Source organism: Saccoglossus kowalevskii, chromosome 10, assembly GCF_978046115.1.
Source record: "Saccoglossus kowalevskii chromosome 10, keSacKowa6.1, whole genome shotgun sequence".
NCBI lineage: Eukaryota > Metazoa > Hemichordata > Enteropneusta > Harrimaniidae > Saccoglossus > Saccoglossus kowalevskii.
Genome location: NC_140650.1, coordinates 1324470 through 1344844, shown reverse-complemented (window position 1 = coordinate 1344844; position 20375 = coordinate 1324470). Strand labels below are relative to the sequence as shown.

General features: G+C 30.2%; 1 protein-coding gene across 1 annotated transcript in view; it reads right to left on the bottom strand.

Moving 5' to 3' along the window:
• The window catches only part of LOC144355725 (dysferlin-like), a 190764-nt gene that overhangs the window by 131290 nt on the left and 39099 nt on the right, over positions 1-20375 (bottom strand). The window contains exons 6-11 of the mRNA XM_085504822.1: positions 15070-15111; positions 12622-12703; positions 11198-11456; positions 10449-10646; positions 5995-6035; positions 32-114 (exon numbers count right to left, since the gene is read on the bottom strand). Of these exons, the coding sequence (XP_085360948.1) occupies positions 32-114; positions 5995-6035; positions 10449-10646; positions 11198-11456; positions 12622-12703; positions 15070-15111 (705 nt within the window). The remainder of the gene's footprint in view (positions 1-31; positions 115-5994; positions 6036-10448; positions 10647-11197; positions 11457-12621; positions 12704-15069; positions 15112-20375) is intronic.

The window sequence follows — 20375 nt, the reverse complement described above, 5'->3', positions numbered from 1 at the left end:
TTTTTTTCAGGCAAATAAAAAGTTAACTCACTCTGAGGAATATCTTCAGCTCTGTACGCTCTAAGTATAAATGTTGCCTTACGTAATTGGATACCAGCAGGTCTAAGTAGATTACTGAAATAAAATAAACACAAGTCATTGTTAATGACATAGCCCCTGTTGGAATTAGGAGAAATGTTATGCATGTTAGAGTGAATATTTGGCTGGTCTAGCATCAACAGAAATTAGATGTATTAGACTACTCGTCTAAAACCGAAATATATGGTAGGAATTAAACAGAATACTTGTATGCTATTCAAGCCTTTTTTGTATTTAAATGAAATTTCATTTGTCCAGGCTCATGTACAACTCATCATGGACATGTATCACAACATGTATAATGTTTGTATTAAATTTGAAAACTGACAAATCCTGTCCAATAAACCACATTTTTAAAAAAACAAGAGGGATGCCAGTCGGCCTTCTCTGATCTGATTATGGAACAAACTGACATGGACATGTATTCCTATATGTATGATGTATGTACCAAATGTGAATGAAAAAGCCTTGGAGATATAGTAGTAGGTTCAAAAGGCAAGATGGCCATCAGTCAGCCATCTTTTATTATAAAATAAAATGTAATCTAAAATGTACAATGTATGCAACAAATTTGAACAAAAACTTGTGAGGGCGCAATTCTGTGTTATAACCATTAGTCTCCGCGCATGCGCACTTCATTTGTTTTCCGCCATATTTGTTTACCAAAAGATTTTACCAACTTTATTGCAAGATTCTATCCGCTGTAATCTGATTGTCATCTTTGCCATCCAGCCGTATTATTGTTGAATTTGTATCTGGTAAGATTTGATTCTTTTGTATATTAAGTTTATTTGCCATTTTGTTAGTGTTTTTGAAGATGTTTTAACTTTTGTATACATTTTTGTATTTCGTGTATTGAGCAGACGACTGTATTTATGATCACAAATTTCTTTGTTCGGTATTTTGTGCGTCACTGCTTAGAAAAAATTGAGTCGATTGCTCATGAAATGACACCCTGTCATTTTGCAAATTGTAAAGAGGTATTTTAACTTATTTCATTTTATGCACTGTTTATCTGTAAAAGTCGTATTTATCTGCACTTAAGTTTGCAATTCACTAAGATTCTTACACTACTGCTTTATTACTAAACAGGTGTTAAGATCTGATATGTTCTGATATTTTGAAGCTAGAAATTGTGAATTGAGGACAGAAATTGTCTTTGTTGCGTTCTGTCGGGGTGAGTGATATACATTTATAGTACATGAGCCTGTTGAAATTGCCTAATTTATTATATAATACAACAAATCTTTGCAAATGTTTCTTCATACTGTAGTGTATATAAACACCTTGTTTATGCATTATTTCAGTATTTTATCTCTCTGATATGACATTGTATTGATTTTGACAATAATAATGTGCAGTTTGGGTTGCTTGAGTGTATTTGACTGTTAACTCGAAATGTTTCAGTTATTCATAGAAATGTATTTTGTATCCCACGCATGTCATCATTTTAAGGCCAACTGATATTATTTATTTTTAACAGTGTTTTCTATACTTCTGTATGCAGGTTTCTGTAGTATATCTTTGTTATATACACACAGAATTAGGAAATAAAAATAACCAGATATGTGATTGGACTCTATATGTTGTCTATGTGTCTTATATCCCAGCATTACAAACTGACAAAGCATGCATAAGATACCACATTTTCAAAAAACAAAATGGATGCCAGTCAGCTATCTTTGATCCGATCGCGAAACAAATCGTCATACATATGTATCCAAACATGTATAATGTATGTACCAAATTTGAACAAAAACTGACCTTAGTAGCTGGCATAAGATACCACATTTTCAAAAAACAAGATGGCTGCCAGGAACGACGGAAGGACAGACGGATGGAGACTGAAAATCTGAATTTGTTCGAACTGAGACTAATAATTAGTTGGTTGAGGGCCCATTAATAACTGTTGTATTTTTTTTAAATGATGTACTTCGCCAAGTCAACTTTTTAAACTCTCCAGTTCTAATATCATTGGGACTTTCAACATCTGATGAAACAAATCATTTTTTTTAATTCTGTACTTGACTCATTTATTGGCTGTGTGTAAACTGCCATTCACAGGGAGTTTGACTGTAGTACAAGACCTATTGAAAATAAAATATGTAAATGACACTGACAGTTTTATAGAATGATTTGTGGATCCGTTTCTATGATAAATAGACAAAAGTTCAAGGCAGTAGAACATACAATATTTAGAGTGTGATGATCAAACTATAAATTTGCTAACTATAAATTAATTATTCAAGAATCTAGTAGAATTTCAATAGAGCACACAAAATATTTAAAACAGACTTTCGAAAGGAAAAGTACCCGGTATGTAGTAAATAAGTATGCAATTGCATTACATAGTAACCATGGGTTTACAAGTTTAGAAAATATATAAAGTTGACATGAACCATCAGAGCATGTCAGAGATATTGCATACAGATAAGCACTCGATAAGGTCCTATAAAGTACATACAAAGTTTAACAAAATCAGTCTATGCACAACGACGATTTAGATCCAGACTTTCAGTGCTTGATTTTGATGATTAGTAAAGCAAACAAATGTGCATCATGCACCCATATTTCCAATGTTTGTAACCATGTAGGAATGTAACATTCATACATGACTAAACTCCGAGTCCAGTTAATTCAGATGACTTTGCAGTACAAAAATGGCCGCCATTCAACCATCTTGAATTGAATTTTTTCTTTAATAGTACACATAATGTTTAATATATTTATGTTTTATTTTCACCGTACATTACTTTCAGACAACACTTACAGAATGATAAATTTATAATATTTGTATAACTTGCAGAGTTTGCTCATTCTAATAATCTCAGGTCATTCATATCCTGTCACCGACATTCATTTAATAGATTATTAATGCAAAATACAAATTCAATCTAATATTCATCAAATTTGATACAGAAAAACCGATTTTTTTCTTTTTAATAATGTATTCACAATAAATTCTCATGTTTTTCCTGCAAAGGTGCATCGTGCATAAATAAATAAATGTTTCATTACTTTAACATGTCCATTTGTTACACAGAGGACATCAATTGTGAAAGTAAGTTTTATACAAATCCAATGGCGCATTCTTTGCAATGTCATAACATTAGGTGTGGCAGCTTTACTAGCATTCTAGGTCAAGGTATGCATGTTTCATTACAACACTTGTAAACCCCCCTGAATTAATGCTCCACTTGTAAACCCCCCTGAATTAATGCTCCACTTGCTTTTATCTGTATTTTTATGTCCTACTACAACTCTTTTTTTTGTTGATAAAATTACTTTTTGTTGAAAAGACATTCTCGCTGTATTGTATGAAGTTTATTTTCATTGATTTTTGATGAGTTAAATATAAAATAAAAATGGTATTTTTACTGAATTTTATTTTTAAGTGAAAATAAAGTGCTTCACAGTACTATACACTGCTTGGTTTAATAAACAATTAGAGATTTGAATTTGAATTAATTTATATAAACCCATGATGATCAGATGATACACATCTACATACAAATCCATCAAAAAAATCAAAAGTTCATTTTTCTAATTATCTCTTTAATTAAAACACATCACTCACTGAAAGAATTCATGTATAGCTAACAAATAAAGCGATGTGCTTAATGGAACATATTTTTCCCACCCCAAACTCAAATATTTTTATATTTTATAAAATTGGCAATAAATTTCATTATTTAGAACCATACAGACAGTTTCAGATATTGCTTTTAGTTTTTGATCAAAACGTTTGTCATTTTTATCAACGGTTCATTTGGGAAGAAACAGACTATACAAAATCATTCCATAGATGGTGTTAAAAGTTGACAATGGTGATTAGAAATGGCTTGACTTGTTATACTGCCCTCTGGAGGCAGGTCATACAGCAAATCATTTTTATTGGGCATCCTTTTTTTTCATTGACTACTCAACCATTTTCAGTGTTAGCAGTAAACTGAAAATTAGCAGTAAACTCTAAATTAGCAGTAAACTCTAAATTAGCAGTAAACTCTAAATTAGCAGTAAAATGAAAATTAGCAGTAAACTCTAAATTAGCAGTAAACTAAAAATTAGCAGTAAACTCTAAATTAGCAGTAAACTCTAAATTAGCAGTAAACTCTAAATTAGCAGTAAACTCTAAATTAGCAGTAAACTGAAAATTAGCAGTAAACTATAAATTAGCAGTAAACTCTAAATTAGCAGTAAACTCTAAATTAGCAGTAAACTCTAAATTAGCAGTAAAATGAAAATTAGCAGTAAACTCTAAATTAGCAGTAAACTAAAAATTAGCAGTAAACTAAAAATTAGCAGTAAAATAAAAATTAGCAGTAAACTCTAAATTATCAGTAAACTATAAATTAGCAGTAAACTCTAAATTAGCAGTAAACTAAAAATTAGCAGTAAACTAAAAATTAGCAGTAAACTAAAAATTCTTCATTGCAGTAACCTAGAAACAACTCAACTAGCACATGTTTAAGAACCTAACTTGTCATAAGGGAAAACAGATATTTTTGCATAGATAAGTATGAAATAAAATTCCCCAAAGTGTGTATATCATTATTATCAGAGCTAAGACATTGCTATAACAGTAATGTGGAACAGATCTCATTTTTAGACTTTAATAGGTGGTAAACCGATTTAAGAACAACTTTCCTAAAGTTTGCATGTCAGTTGATATACTATTTACTGTAACAGTTTACAGTAAATTGATTGTTGGTGACAGCCGACTTTGATGTGCCAACTGTGACAGCCGACTTAATTGAATTTTTTGATATGCCGACTAAATTCAAAGTAATTGACAACTTAATAATACACAAGAATACAATACAACAAATTCTGGTGATGAGATAATATCAAAAAAATTAATTAAATTGCTGATTTTAATTATGGTAGATGGGGGCTCATACTCCAAGCATACATAGTAATTGGCTCCCAACAATAGGTCAACATTTCAAAGTTAATTTGTAATAAACAAATATTTCTATTTCACTATGATGGTATAATTTGATTAAATCAACACAGCATGGTTGAAAACCGTGCCCTAAATATTTAAAATGTTTTATTTTCAACTAAGTGCAGCATGTTAAACTATTTGTTACATAATAATACAAAAGATATAGGTTAACTTTTCATAGTAGAGTAAATGTAAAAAATTTTTAGGTTTTATTTAGCTATTTTTTTACTGATAAGAAAAATTGCTTAATTTAAAATGCGTAAAATAACAATAGAACTCATTGTTTGCCTGCTAAATTGAATGTGTTCAAAATAGTGAAATCAATTGTCATTGAAACGGTTTTATGATGATGCAATATATAACTATTATGAATATTAAAACAAAATAGTAAGTTATTCCAGATGTTGCCAAGGTTACTGAAATCTGGAATATTATTTTGGAATTCAATGTTTACTAATACTATAGACGAGAAAATTGCTTAATACCAAAAACGTAGTTGGGTTACCATGACAACAACCCCCTGATGTCAATGACCATCATTTATTTTTGTCTCAAATATGCAGCTTTTCAATATTTTATTGTAATATGAAATGATATATCATATTTATTCTTTTGTACTACAAACTGCGTTTGTCATTTTGTCTATACATTTGTCATCCAATATTGATTCGCTTCTTACGCAATTATTTCCAATTAATACGTGGCATATAGAGGGCGCTATCACATGCCGATCATACAGACATTGAAAATATAATATTGATTATTATTTAGCATCACAATTCACGATATTTATGAATTGAATGATTTTCCTAAATTATTTTTATCAAGTCTATTTTTTCAACAATTTTCAAAAGAAAAAGCTCCCTTTATACACACAAGTTAAATTTCAAACATCGTGGGAAAACAGCTGAAAATAAATGTTTGCTTGGATGTGGCTGCAAACAGAACGGATTTTACTGTTTACTTACGATTCTATATCATCTTCATCTCCTTGTGATTTCTTAAAAGTCTAAAAATGAAAAAAAAGCATGATATATTAATATTTCAATTGTTGCAAAAGATACAACTGTCATTACTCCCAATGGGATGTGGCAATAGATACAATAACTGCCATCACTCCCCGTGGGATTCCCAGGTGTTGAAATGAGACATGCAAAGTGACCTTTGAATCTAACCTACTAGTATTTCAAAAACAAAAAGTTATACATTTGAGATGGTTGCTTGTATTTGTGATGTAAGAAAAATTACATCATTCTTGTTAAGCTACCAATCTGTTAAAAGAATTTGACAAATAAATTGTAAATCAGTAGCAAGAATTGTTGAGTTGATGCTATTGTCACAGGTGCAAGATTAGGGTTTTAGACAAAAAGAAAATAATTCAAATAGTGAATATGAAACATTTTCTAAACAATAAGCAAATTTACACAATAAAAAATCAATATAAATTGACGAGAACCTTAGAAAATATAATAAATTACTAAATAAATATCGCTGCAAGCTATCTGTAAATAAATTGTTTACGAAGATATTTTAGATAAAATCAAAAACATGCTTTCAGAATTACCAATTACTATGGCAACAATAAAACATTTTTTTTAATATAAACTAGTTCATAAATGCAATGAATTTAGAACATGCTCTCTATTTAATGGAGTAGTGTATATAACTAAACAACAGTGACAGTGACATGCTCTCATAGGTGTAAACAAGTTTTAAATACCGTTATATTTCCTTCCTATCAAAAACAGAACAGATTACTATACTGGTTTGTCAGTTAAAACTAAATTTGACTCATAAATAGAACGCTTGACCTGAATTTGTTAAGTAGTTACCACACCTGACATTTCATTATTTATTAAACCATAAAATGACAGTGGAATACAAGATTCATTGCCTCATAAATAAACCATGTTGAGTCTAATTTCAATTACGATGAGATATCCATGGATAGCTATGTGACAATATAGGTCTATACACTCTATACATGTTATGTACACTAATGAAAAGTGAGTTGGTTTCAATTTTGATCACATTTCACAAAATATTTCTGTTTTATTATTATTTTGCTCAAACATGCATAGAACGGAGATGCTCACACAAAATAATGTACACATATAATGTGATTGCATACAAAGTTGATATAATCACAACCCATATTGCCAGTGATAACCTTCAGAACACTTTCAATAATTGTTTTGAAATTTTGATTTGACAACTGACTAAATGACAGGATGTAGATTGTAATTAAGCAGTAAATATTAAATATCATATTCTGTATCATAATGCATGTAATTTCATGCATGATTTCATTCCCATTTTCACCATTAAAAGTAACAATGCCTGTAATACTGAGGCAAACACTATATATTTGATTAACTCTGTAGATGGTGAATATTAAGAAGTGGATAATCCAACAGGAAGCAGTAATGCATTATGGGATATTCAAACACATACTAGTAGCATAGTTTTTCCATAGTGTAAAGGATACCCTACAATGAAGCAGATCAAATCAGAGTGCACTGATAATTTGCATGTCTTTTCTACCAGTTCAGGGAAACTGGGAAAAATAATACTAGAACTAAAATATGTTATTGTCTATATAGATCCACTGAACATGTAACCATAGTGACAATGATTGATAACATGTTGATTACACAGGCTACATATTTGGCTAATTACATGCTTACATATTTGGCTAATTACATGCTTACATATTTGGTTGATTACATGGGTTATATATTTGGCTGATTACATGGTTACATATTTGGCTAATTACAAGGGTTACATATTTGGCTGATTATATGGGTTACTTCTTTGGCTGATTACAAAGGTTACATATTTTTCTAATTACATGGTTACATATTTTTCTAATTACATGGGTTACATATTTGGCTGATTACATGGGTTACACATTTGGCTGATTACTTGGTTACACATTTGGCTAATTACATAGTTACATATTTTTCTAATTACATGGGTTACATATTTTGCTAATTACTAGGGTTACATATGTTGCTAATTACATGGTTACATATTTTTCTAATTACATGGTTACATATTTTGCTAATTACATGGTTACATATTTTGCTGATTACATGGTTACATATTTGGCTGATTACATGGTTACATATTTGGCTGATTGCTTGGTTACATATTTGGCTGATTACTTGGGTTACATATTTTGTTAATTACATGGTTACATATTTTGCTAATTACATGGTTACATATTTTGCTAATTACATGGTTATATATTTTGCTGATTACATGGTTACATATTTGGCTGATTGCTTGGTTACATATTTGGCTTATTACTTGGGTTACATATTTTGCTAATTACATGGGTTACATATGTTGCTAATTACATGGTTACATATTTTTCTAATTACATGGGTTACATATTTGGCTGATTACATGGGTTACATATTTGGCTGATTACATGGGTTACATATTTGGCTGATTACATGGGTTACATATTTGGCTGATTACATGGTTACATATTTGGCTGATTACATGGGTTCATATGTTGCTAATTACATGGTTACACATTTGGCTGATTACTTGGGTTACATATTTTGCTATTTACATGGGTTACATATGTTGCTAATTACATGGTTACATATTTTGCTGATTACATGGGTTACATATTTGGCTAATTACATGGGTTACATATTTGGCTGATTACATGGGTTACATATTTGGCTGATTACTTGGTTACATATTTGGCTGATTACTTGGTTACATATTTTGCTGATTACATGGGTTACATATTTTGCTAATTACATGGGTTACATATTTAGCTGATTACTTGGTTATATATTTAGTAACTTACAGAGAATATCTTAATTACAATGTAAATAATAATTCCTCCCTCCCAAACACATGTATAAAAAAATGTCAGGTACATATTTATTTGAAATAAATGCATATATTCAAGTTCATGTATTTTTAAAAAGAAGGAAATATATCAGTAACTTAAAACTCATCTATAAGGTTGATCTGAACATACCATGGACTGTTATAAGGTGACCAATCACAAGCAGGAAAACAAATTAGGTTTGGGTAAAGAAAATATCAACCAATTACAAGCAGCAACATAAATGACAGCCAGGGTGGGGAATCACAGGCATGAATCACAAACATGATTGTTGAGCAATGGATTCTGCTTTCATGTATGGTAAGCATAACATATACTGTAAATCACTTTTACTATTTTGCGTAAGGCAAATTTTCCCAAATTTAGTAGCAGTGAAAATTTTCATGAAGTCTTACAAAAAACTTTCACAAAATATTGTCTTCACGCTTGCCATAAAATTTTCATATCACAAACAATTCTAGCAGCAAAAATTGAGCAATTTACAGAAATTAATATGCATATATATATATATATATATATATATATATATATATATATATATATATGCATATATATATATATATATATATATATATATATATACCAGTATATTTTGTTCTGAAATATATTGGATACTATGAAATTTAATTGTGGAAAACATTGTTTGTCTGAGCCATATGAGTTGAGTTAATGTAAACAAACTAAAATGAATATATACACAATGTACCAGCTAGTATACAGTAATTCAAGTATTTGCTGGTGGAATGCCTCAATATTAAATTATCAGAACACACATACATTTGTAAGGCACAGGCCTGAAATGTCTGTATCCTATTTAACCTTTGAACACCAAACTTTTGTCACTTTTAACAAATTAAATCACACATAATTTTTTCCACACTTTTGATCTGTAGCCAATAAGAAATTAAGTTCATGTGGTCCAAAATAATCTTACTAACTTAATAAAAATATAAATAGACAAAATGTTTTTTTAGGCAAGAAAATCTATAGTATTCAAGACAAAATAAATGTGTGTAACAATTACAGAGGAAACTAACAAACAAACAAACAAACAAACAAATAAACAAATAATCAAATACATACATAAATAAATAAATAAATAAATAAATAAATAAATAAATAAATAAATAAATAAATAAATAAATAAATAAATAAATAAATAAATAAATAAATAAATAAATAAATAAATAAATAAATAAATAAAATAGAAAATCATAAGAAGTAGAAAATCATAAGAAGTAGAAAAATATTATAGGCAGACAGTTAGCTGGCTAGACAGCTAAACAAACAGACATATCTACATACATACATACAGACAGACAGACAGACGGACAGACGGACAGACAGGTAGGCAGACAGACAGACAGACAAGTTAACTACAAAGACACCTTTGTACATGGGAGGGAATAAAAGCAGAAAATAAAGAAACACAATAAAATCATTTATTCCATACAGTCCTCTAAATATATATTCACAAACATGTAAAAATGCACATGCATTAAAATTAACTTAGACTCAAAACATCACACCCAGAATAAAACTACTTACTGGAGCTTCGTCACCTGATCCTAAAACACATACACTAATTTTACAGTAACCTTTAACCCCTGATTGTGATTCGTCAGAGCCTGTAAGTAATAACCACTTATTAAGAAAACTATGCTGGCTCTCTTCATACACCATACCAATGTCAAAATTAAAACCACCAATCAGTGCATCACTGCGAAGCTTTCTTGAATTAAAAACCTGTTGAATAAAACAGATTGAATATAACATAGAAACTACTAATATTAACATGCAAATTAGTTGTATGCAAATGACTTTCTTTATAAGTACTGAATTGCAAATTAGTTGCTTTATTAGTACTGATATGCAAATGACTTGCTTTGTAAGTACTAATATTCAGATACTGTGGAATACTTTATTTTCGCTGGAATTAATTTTCGCTGATTTTTGATGAGTCTAATGTGAAATATAGGAAAAAAAGTATATTCGCTGGATTTTATTTTCACGGAATCATTCCTTCAGCGAAAATAGCGAAAATAAATTCCAAGCGAAAAAAAAGTATTCTACAGTAGTTGCATTATTTTTTTATATTGATACATACACTTATTGAAGATGAACACATTAAAAACAATTTAGCATTAGATCAATCATTTACAAATTCCAAAATATAATGAAAAAATTATTGAGATACATATTACAGATATTATTTGTTGTTTCCTGTTATCTGTGCATGATACATGTGATATCATGAACCATCATCTAAACCCATATTTCATCTCCACCATTCTTACCTGTATACCTATTACTTCATCAAATAACTCGGCGGGACTCATGTGAAAATTGAAGAAGAAGATTTCCTGCCAAATAGGAGTATTAGTTGAATGCTTGACTCTGGTCATCTTAGTTTGGTTTGCTACGGTAACTTTACAAACAGGATGGATATTGGCACCTTGCAGTTGGCGAGCTTCCCACACTTTCACACGAACTTGAAAGTCTTGCTGTTTTGTGGACAATTCTTTTCTCTGCATTCTGGGTTTTCTGCCTTTACCTCTATAGAATACACAGAGAAAATAATTTATTGGCAAACCATTATTTCAATGTTGAAAAATCCCTCCCTTGGGCAAATTATTTTAAATTATTTGAGAAATTAATTTCAGAATAATCAAATAATAACAATACAATGAATAAGTGAAAGTTTTTATCCTAGAAAAATGATCACCTAGAATAAACCCAACTGCATATATCCAACTGTTTATAAAAGTTTGAAACATTCATATTTTGAAGGGTTAAGCCTGAGCAGGATCACTTTTTGTTTTATGAGCTTGTTTGAGAGAACCACTAAGCAAAATTTCTATGTTGATATATTGTGAACTGTTGAACTTGACTTTGATTGATCATGTGGTTCAGCAGCCATGTTGGATTTATGAAAACCTGCAAGTGGTTTATTACCGAGGTGTCTCTGAGATCTAAATATTTTTGTTTTAGCAGCACTGGCATATATCATGCATATACAGCATATCACATAACTTATGATGCAATTGATTAATTTAATAATTCAAAATGAAATGGAAAGATTATAAATCTTCTTAGAAACCACTATACTATACTGAAATTTGGCTTGTAATACATACTGTAAAATGCCATTTTAGTTCGCAATGCACATACCAACAACAGTCACATTGTTAGAATATACTTTCTTTTAAATTAGCAACATCTTGAATTAGTGAAATTACGAATTAGGTAAATTAGCTAAAATAACCTTATATTTCAGCTGTTAATATTAAAGAAACAACAATAGAGTCCCACTAAATTATTGTGGGTCTGAATAAGTTCTCAGTATAAATTACAAAATTGAAGAACACATATTTCTTTTGGCAGGTTTATTATTGTTTATTACTCCAACCAGTCTGACTTTATGCAAGATTATTCTATATGTTGAGTTGAATGATATAAATTTACAAAAACATGAAAACAACCAAAGCATCATTCTGTAATCACAAATCTATTTCATTTATGAAGTTGAATTAACGCAGTTCACCAATGAATATGAACAATTATTCACACACCATGAAGTTCATGCATAATTCATGCATAATTAAAAAATTGATTAACGCATAATTTCAGCCAGTAATGCTGAAGATCACCCTTAAGTTCAAGAAAGTTTTCTACTATAAATCAAATTCATTATTATTTTTATATTGAATTATGAACTCGCCTGCCAGCTCCCTGTAAGACACCACCTGGCCCTCCCCCATCAGCTTCATCCCCAGTTTCACCAAAATCTGATCCAGCATCAACTGCAGTAGGGAAAAAAAGAAATATAATTTTTATAATTACTGAATGCCCCAGGGCAAATGTAAGAAACAAGCAGAGAGTATGTGTCAAACATGACTGTCCAATTGTAAGCCATCATAGATGTATCAGATGACAAACACAAGGGCTGTGAGAGAAACATGACATAACAGCAAGAAGCTAAAACAATAAAAAAAATAATATTTTTAAATGAAACAAATTTGTAATAAAAGCAGTAATAAAAATGATGAAAAAACCAAAACATAGAAGAGAAAACAATAGGTATTTCCATATCATTCTATATTAATATTACTTGAATCACAAGAGGTGTGAAGACAGCATCTACAGACGTGTAAATATTTACACTATAAATTCTACTAAAATATTACAGAAGTGCTGGTATACTTATTCTAGGCTCAACAAATTGTTAACTCCTGGAACCAATGTATGAAAGTGCCTAGAACTTCTAATAAAATTGTTGACAGTGCCTAGAATAAGTAACTATGATAATCACTGGCATTGACACATCTAAAAAGCTTGACATTGTTTTGTTGTATTGTTTACCTGTCCCTGCATGATCAATGCGGTAAGATGGGAAAAAAATATGTAAAAATTTTGATTTAATTATTATACAATTTAATGAAACAATTATGTTACCAGTATTTAGTATTGGTCTTGGTTAGCGACTATAAACTTTAAATCATGCTTTCGTTGAACAATCAAACAAATTGTAAAATTAGTGAGAAAAAAGTCTACAAATAAATCATGCATTTTTCACAAATCGAAACAAACAGACAAAAGTTTGAAAATTCCAGAATAGTCGCATGACCATAAGAACATTAAAAAAAAATATTTGATGCAGAAGATATGTACAAATGTACAATTTCACACAGCAATATAGAAGTAGTTACAAATATTTGGTTGGTATGTAGTTATTTTCATCACAAGCTGTTGTTATGGAGTTATTGTCATAATGATGAACAGCCATGGAGTTATTATCACAAGGTGTTGCCACGGAGTTATTGTCATCATAAGTTCTTTGCATCATACGGTGTTGCCATGGAGTTATTATCACAAGGTGTTGCCACGGAGTTATTGTCATAAGTTCTTTGCATCATACGGTGTTGCCATGGAGTTATTTATTATCAAAAGGTGTTGCTATAGAGTTGTTGCCATCCAAAGAAACTGCTATGAGTTATTATCACAAGGTGTTGCCATGGAGTTATTGCCATCATAAGTTCTTTGCATCATACGGTGTTGCCATGGAGTTATTTATTATCATACGGTGTTGCTAAGGAGTTACTGTCATTACAAGGTGTTGCTGCTGAGTTATTTTAATCATAAACTGTTATCATGGAGTTATTATCATCATAAGATATTGCCATGGAGTGCTGTCATCCCAAAGTGTTGCCATAGAGTCATTGTTCTCTCAAAGTATTGCCATAGAGTCATTATCATCACAAGGTATTGCCTTGAGGTCATTGTCAATGAATAGCACAGCGGAGCTAAAAATTGCAGTTCAAATCATTCAGTTTGTAAATTCCATTCTTACATGTAGAGATGCATCTTTCATCTTAGAATTGATTAACTTTGATAAGCCTTAATTTATGAGTTTAATAATGCACTGGAAATACCATTAAGTAATCATATTTTATATTTGAAATATTAATGATGTCACCATCAAAATGAAAATTATATTGCAACTACATGCAGTGTCATTGCTGGAAGTTTTCACTATAGAGATCATTTGTTGAAAACAAAGAAATTTAATCCATTAAAATGCATACACATGAAAGCAATTTTGATGATGGGTTGGAATGATTAACGAGACACTAGGGATTGTTCAGTAGTACAGTACACTCTTAACATGACACATATACAGGATGCAATATATTAATTAAATATGCATAAATTATGTTAATTACTATATAATGTGTGTTATGGACTGACACTTAGTTTAATGGTTAATATGTATAGTATGGTCATTAGGAAAACAGTTCTAATTGTTTGGTTATTACATTGTATATAACACTAGTAAATGAGAAGTTATATCAGTGTCAAAACAATTGATTACATTTGTTGGTGCCAGATAGTATGATCTTTGAAATTTGAAAATTTGTTTATTTTATTTTATCAATGAAGTAAAACAAGAAAAATGTTAGACTGTTTTCCTAAATTTTGAAGTAAGAGAAAAAGAATTAAATAAGCAGAATCTGTTAATCAAGCATTGAACTTAAAACAACAGTGAGTTTAGCTTATGTTAATAAAAACACACAGTAAATAAAAAATACTGAAAAAAATATTAAAATTAAAAGTGGATTAGTTGTGTTATACATATATGAATAAAAAATAAACAACAAAATTGTTATACCATCATCTGCAATGTTTACAACAGATCCAGCACCAGTATCGACTGTGTGAAGAAAGTCATACATCAAGTGTTTAGAGCATGCATACCACAACCAATCACAAACAATATTGTATTTAAGGAATATAAACACATGCATATACAACATATCACTGTTACATTAGTTATTGGTAAATTCATAGTGTACATTAGTTATTGGTAAATTCATAGTGTACGTTAGTTATCGGTAAATTCATAGTGTACATTAGTTATCGGTAAATTCATAGTGTACATTAGTTATCGGTAAATTCATAGTGTACATTAGTTATCGGTAAATTCATAGTGTACATTAGTTATCGGTAAATTCATAGTGTACATTAGTTATTGGTAAATTCATAGTGTACATTAGTTATCGGTAAATTCATAGTGTACATTAGTTATCGGTAAATTCACAGTGTACACAGTTATTAGTAAATTCATAGTGTACATAGTTATTAGTAAATTCCTAGTGTACATTAGTTATAAGTAAATTCATAGTGTACATTAGTTATCGGTAAATTCATAGTGTACATTAGTTATCAGTAAATTCATAGTGTACATTAGTTATTGGTAAATTCATAGTGTACGTTAGTTATCGGTAAATTCATAGTGTACATTAGTTATCGGTAAATTCATAGTGTACATTAGTTATCGGTAAATTCACAGTGTACACAGTTATTAGTAAATTCATAGTGTACATAGTTATTAGTAAATTTCTAGTGTACATTAGTTATTGGTAAATTCATAGTGTACATTAGTTATAGGTAAATTCATAGTGTACATTAGTTATTAGTAAGTTTATAGTGTACATTAGTTATTGGTAAATTCATAGTGTACATTAGTTATTGGTAAATTCATAGTGTACGTTAGTTATCGGTAAATTCATAGTGTACATTAGTTATCGGTAAATTCATAGTGTACATTAGTTATCGGTAAATTCATAGTGTACATTAGTTATCGGTAAATTCATAGTGTACATTAGTTATCGGTAAATTCATAGTGTACATTAGTTATCGGTAAATTCATAGTGTACATTAGTTATTGGTAAATTCATAGTGTACGTTAGTTATCGGTAAATTCATAGTGTACATTAGTTATCGGTAAATTCATAGTGTACATTAGTTATCGGTAAATTCATAGTGTACATTAGTTATCGGTAAATTCATAGTGTACATTAGTTATCGGTAAATTCATAGTGTACATTAGTTATTGGTAAATTCATAGTGTACGTTAGTTATCGGTAAATTCATAGTGTACATTAGTTATCGGTAAATTCATAGTGTACATTAGTTATCGGTAAATTCACAGTGTACACAGTTATTAGTAAATTCATAGTGTACATAGTTATTAGTAAATTCCTAGTGTACATTAGTTATAAGTAAATTCATAGTGTACATTAGTTATCGGTAAATTCATAGTGTACATTAGTTATTGGTAAATTCATAGTGTACATTAGTTATTGGTAAATTCATAGTGTACGTTAGTTATCGGTAAATTCATAGTGTACATTAGTTATCGGTAAATTCATAGTGTACACAGTTATTAGTAAATTCATAGTGTACATAGTTATTAGTAAATTCATAGTGTACATTAGTTATCGGTAAATTCACAGTGTACACAGTTATTAGTAAATTCATAGTGTACATAGTTATTAGTAAATTCCTAGTGTACATTAGTTATTGGTAAATTCATAGTGTACATTAGTTATTGGTAAATTCCTAGTGTACATTAGTTATTGGTAAATTCATAGTGTACATTAGTTATTAGTAAATTTATAGTGTACATTAGTTATTGGTAAATTCATAGTGTACATTAGTTATTGGTAAATTCATAGTGTACATTAGTTATTAGTAAATTCATAGTGTACATTAGTTATTAGTAAATTTATAGTGTACATTAGTTATTGGTAAATTCATAGTGTACATTAGTTATTGGTAAATTCATAGTGTACATTAGTTATTAGTAAATTTATAGTGTACATTAGCTATCAGTAAATTCATAGTGTACATTAGTTATCAGTAAATTCATAGTGTACATTAGTTATTGGTAAATTCATAGTTTACATTAGTTATCGGTAAATTCATAGTGTACATTAGTTATTGGTAAATTCAAAGTGTGCATTAGTTATTGGTAAATTCATAGTGTACATTAGTTATTGGTAAATTCATAGTGTACATTAGTTATCGGTAAATTTATAGTGTACATTAGTTATTGGTAAATTCATAGTGTACATTAGTTATTGGTAAATTCATAGTGTACATTAGTTATCGGTAAATTCATAGTGTACATAAGTTATTGGTAAATTCATAGTGAACATTAGTTATTGGTAAATTCGTAGTGTACATTAGTTATTGGTAAATTCATAGTGTACATAGTAATAAGTAAATTCATAGTGTACATTAGTTATTGGTAAATTCATAGTGTACATTAGTTATTGGTAAATTCATAGTGTACATTAGTTAGCAGTCAATTCATAGTGTACATTATTCAGCAGTCAATTCATAGTGTACATTAGTTTTTCTGAGCATGTATATATTATATTTAAAATGTTCTTAAAATTCAGAGTGAATTGAATATTTAATGGGATGACGAAATAAATAACAAAATGGTGAATTCATTATTAAACCAGTGTTGTTCAAGAATTCCCAAATTATGATGCATATTCACTATGGTGAGGTCTGATGCATCTAAGAATATGGATCACAATGCAACCTGTAAGAACCACTGCTGTGACTATACTTTTTATGGAAGGAAGACGGAATATTTGATTTTAGCACCCCAGGATAAATTATTTATTAAAGTAGGGTTTTATTAAAATAACCATTATTATTATACTTTTATATTTGAATAATTATTGTTATTAATATAACAGAAGCCATGCCAGGACCCTTCGCCACCCTTAGTTTAATGGTTTGTTCCTCATACCATAGGTATTTAATTGCTTGCACGGAATGTCATGTATGTACAAAGTCATTGTTTGAACTTTATCTACAATTTAACAGTCACGTCTCGATATAATATGTAGACATTGTTGGTAGTTAATCATATTCATTAAAACTGCTTATATTAAAAAAGGCTCTGATTATCTACCGCTAATTTTTTTATATTATAATTATCAATGATAACTTGAATAATTTTTAATTTTAACTGCAGCTGCAATACCCACTATTTCCTTGCAACCCCATTGTACATGTACATGACCCTGTTCCTATGTAATACAAGATACACTTTCAATCAATATTAGTTTTGCTCTTGTTTCAAATTTTAGATCACAAATAACAAGTCATTGAAAATGACACAGTCCCCGTTAAGTTCTCTTTGTGCTCGTCATATTAAAGCGGGGTTGTCGCGAGCGTGTCCTTGAAACTTGAGTGGCGTATACAACAGATTGTTTATTTACATCAAAACACGTGTTTTGTGTCATAGTAATATGGCCAAAATAAAAACAGCTGTTATTCAGCCATCTTTGATCTGATTATGAAACACACTGATATGTATGATGTATGTGCCAAATACGAATGAAAATGGTACATAAATTGTGGAAGTAGTAAGGCCAAAAAGTCAGATGGCTGTCAATCGACCATCCTTTACCAGATTTTGAAACAAATTGTCATGGACATGCATCCTAACATGTATCAAGTACATGTATGTGCCAAATTTGAATGAAAACTGACAGAGCACGTCCAAGATACCGCATAAAAAAACAAAAACAAGATGCCTGCCAGTCGACCATCTTTGATCCAATTGCGAAATAAATCATCATGGACATGTATCCTAACATGTATAATCTACTGTAGAATACTTTATTTTCGCTTGGAATTAATTTTCGCTATTTTCGCTGAAGGAATGATTCAGTGAAAATAAAATCCAGCGAATATACCTTTTTTCCTATATTTTACATTAAACCCATCAAAAATCAGTGAAAATAAATTCTATACAAAACACCCAAAAAGTCTTTTCAGCGAAAATAAAGTATTTCACAGTATGTACCAAGTTTGAATGACAACTGACAAAGCATGTCCAAAATACAACATTTTCAAAAAACAAGATGGCTGCCAGTCGGCCATTTTGAATCGAATCGCTAAACCACTGCATGTGTATATGTCCCACATAAGGTACTAGGCACATGCAAAGAATGAACGGAATCGGTCCACAGGATTCTGAAATATGACGTTGGATAGACTGACGCACGGACAGACGGACACACGGACAGTCGGACGGACAGACTCAGGAACTCACGGACGGTCGGGGACATGTATCCTAACATGTATGATCTATGTACTAAATTTGAACGAAAACTGACAAAGCAAGTCCAAAATACAACATTTTCAAAAAACAAGATGGCTGCCAGTCGGCCATCTTTGATCCAATTGTGAAATAAATCATAATGGACATGTATTCTAACATGTATAATCTATGTACCAAGTTTGAATGAAAACTGACAAAGCATGTCCAAAATACAACATTTTCAAAAAACAAGATGGCTGCCAGTCGGCCATTTTGAATCGAATCGCTAAACCACTGTATGTGCATATGTCCCACATAAAGTACTAGGCACATGCAAAGAATGAACAGAATCGGTCCAAGGGATTCTGAGATATGACTCTGGACGGACGCACGGACGCACGGAGACCGAATTATAAATCCCCGTTTTCGGACTTCGTCCGAACGGGGACTAAAAATTTTCTTTAATAATTTTGAAATTCATTTCATTTCATTTTTTTGATTAAAAAGAAATCATTAATTTCAAATTCATTTTTTTGATTAAAAATAAATCATTAATTTTCAAGCATTGACTGGCAGGACACCCAAACAAACACACACCCTCCCTAAAACTGGGATGTGGAGGTGTACTATGTAACAGAAGTGCTGAAGGTTAATTTGTTGGCATAGAAGTATAGGTATCTAAAACCAACAAAATATATCTCATTTTGGGAGACATGTCACCCCTACATTGTACCACCTCTATTCAAATTTTACAGCATGAAATCTTAGTGGTATGAGGTAATTCAAAATTTAAACAGATTATGGATATTTTAAATGCATACAGAAAACATTATAGGTAGTGTGCACTTCAAGCTTGAGCTTTAATTGTCACTACATGTAAATATGATGGTTTATAAATATGAATTAGGTGATCAAGATTATAGCCATCGTATGTCTGGCAGATGATCTCATGCTAACAGTCACATGCAGACATTTGGTATTCGGTTCATAAAACACTAGCTACTCCTTATTTATACTGCCCTGGGTACAATGAACCACATCAACCAATGTCATGCATAGTAATT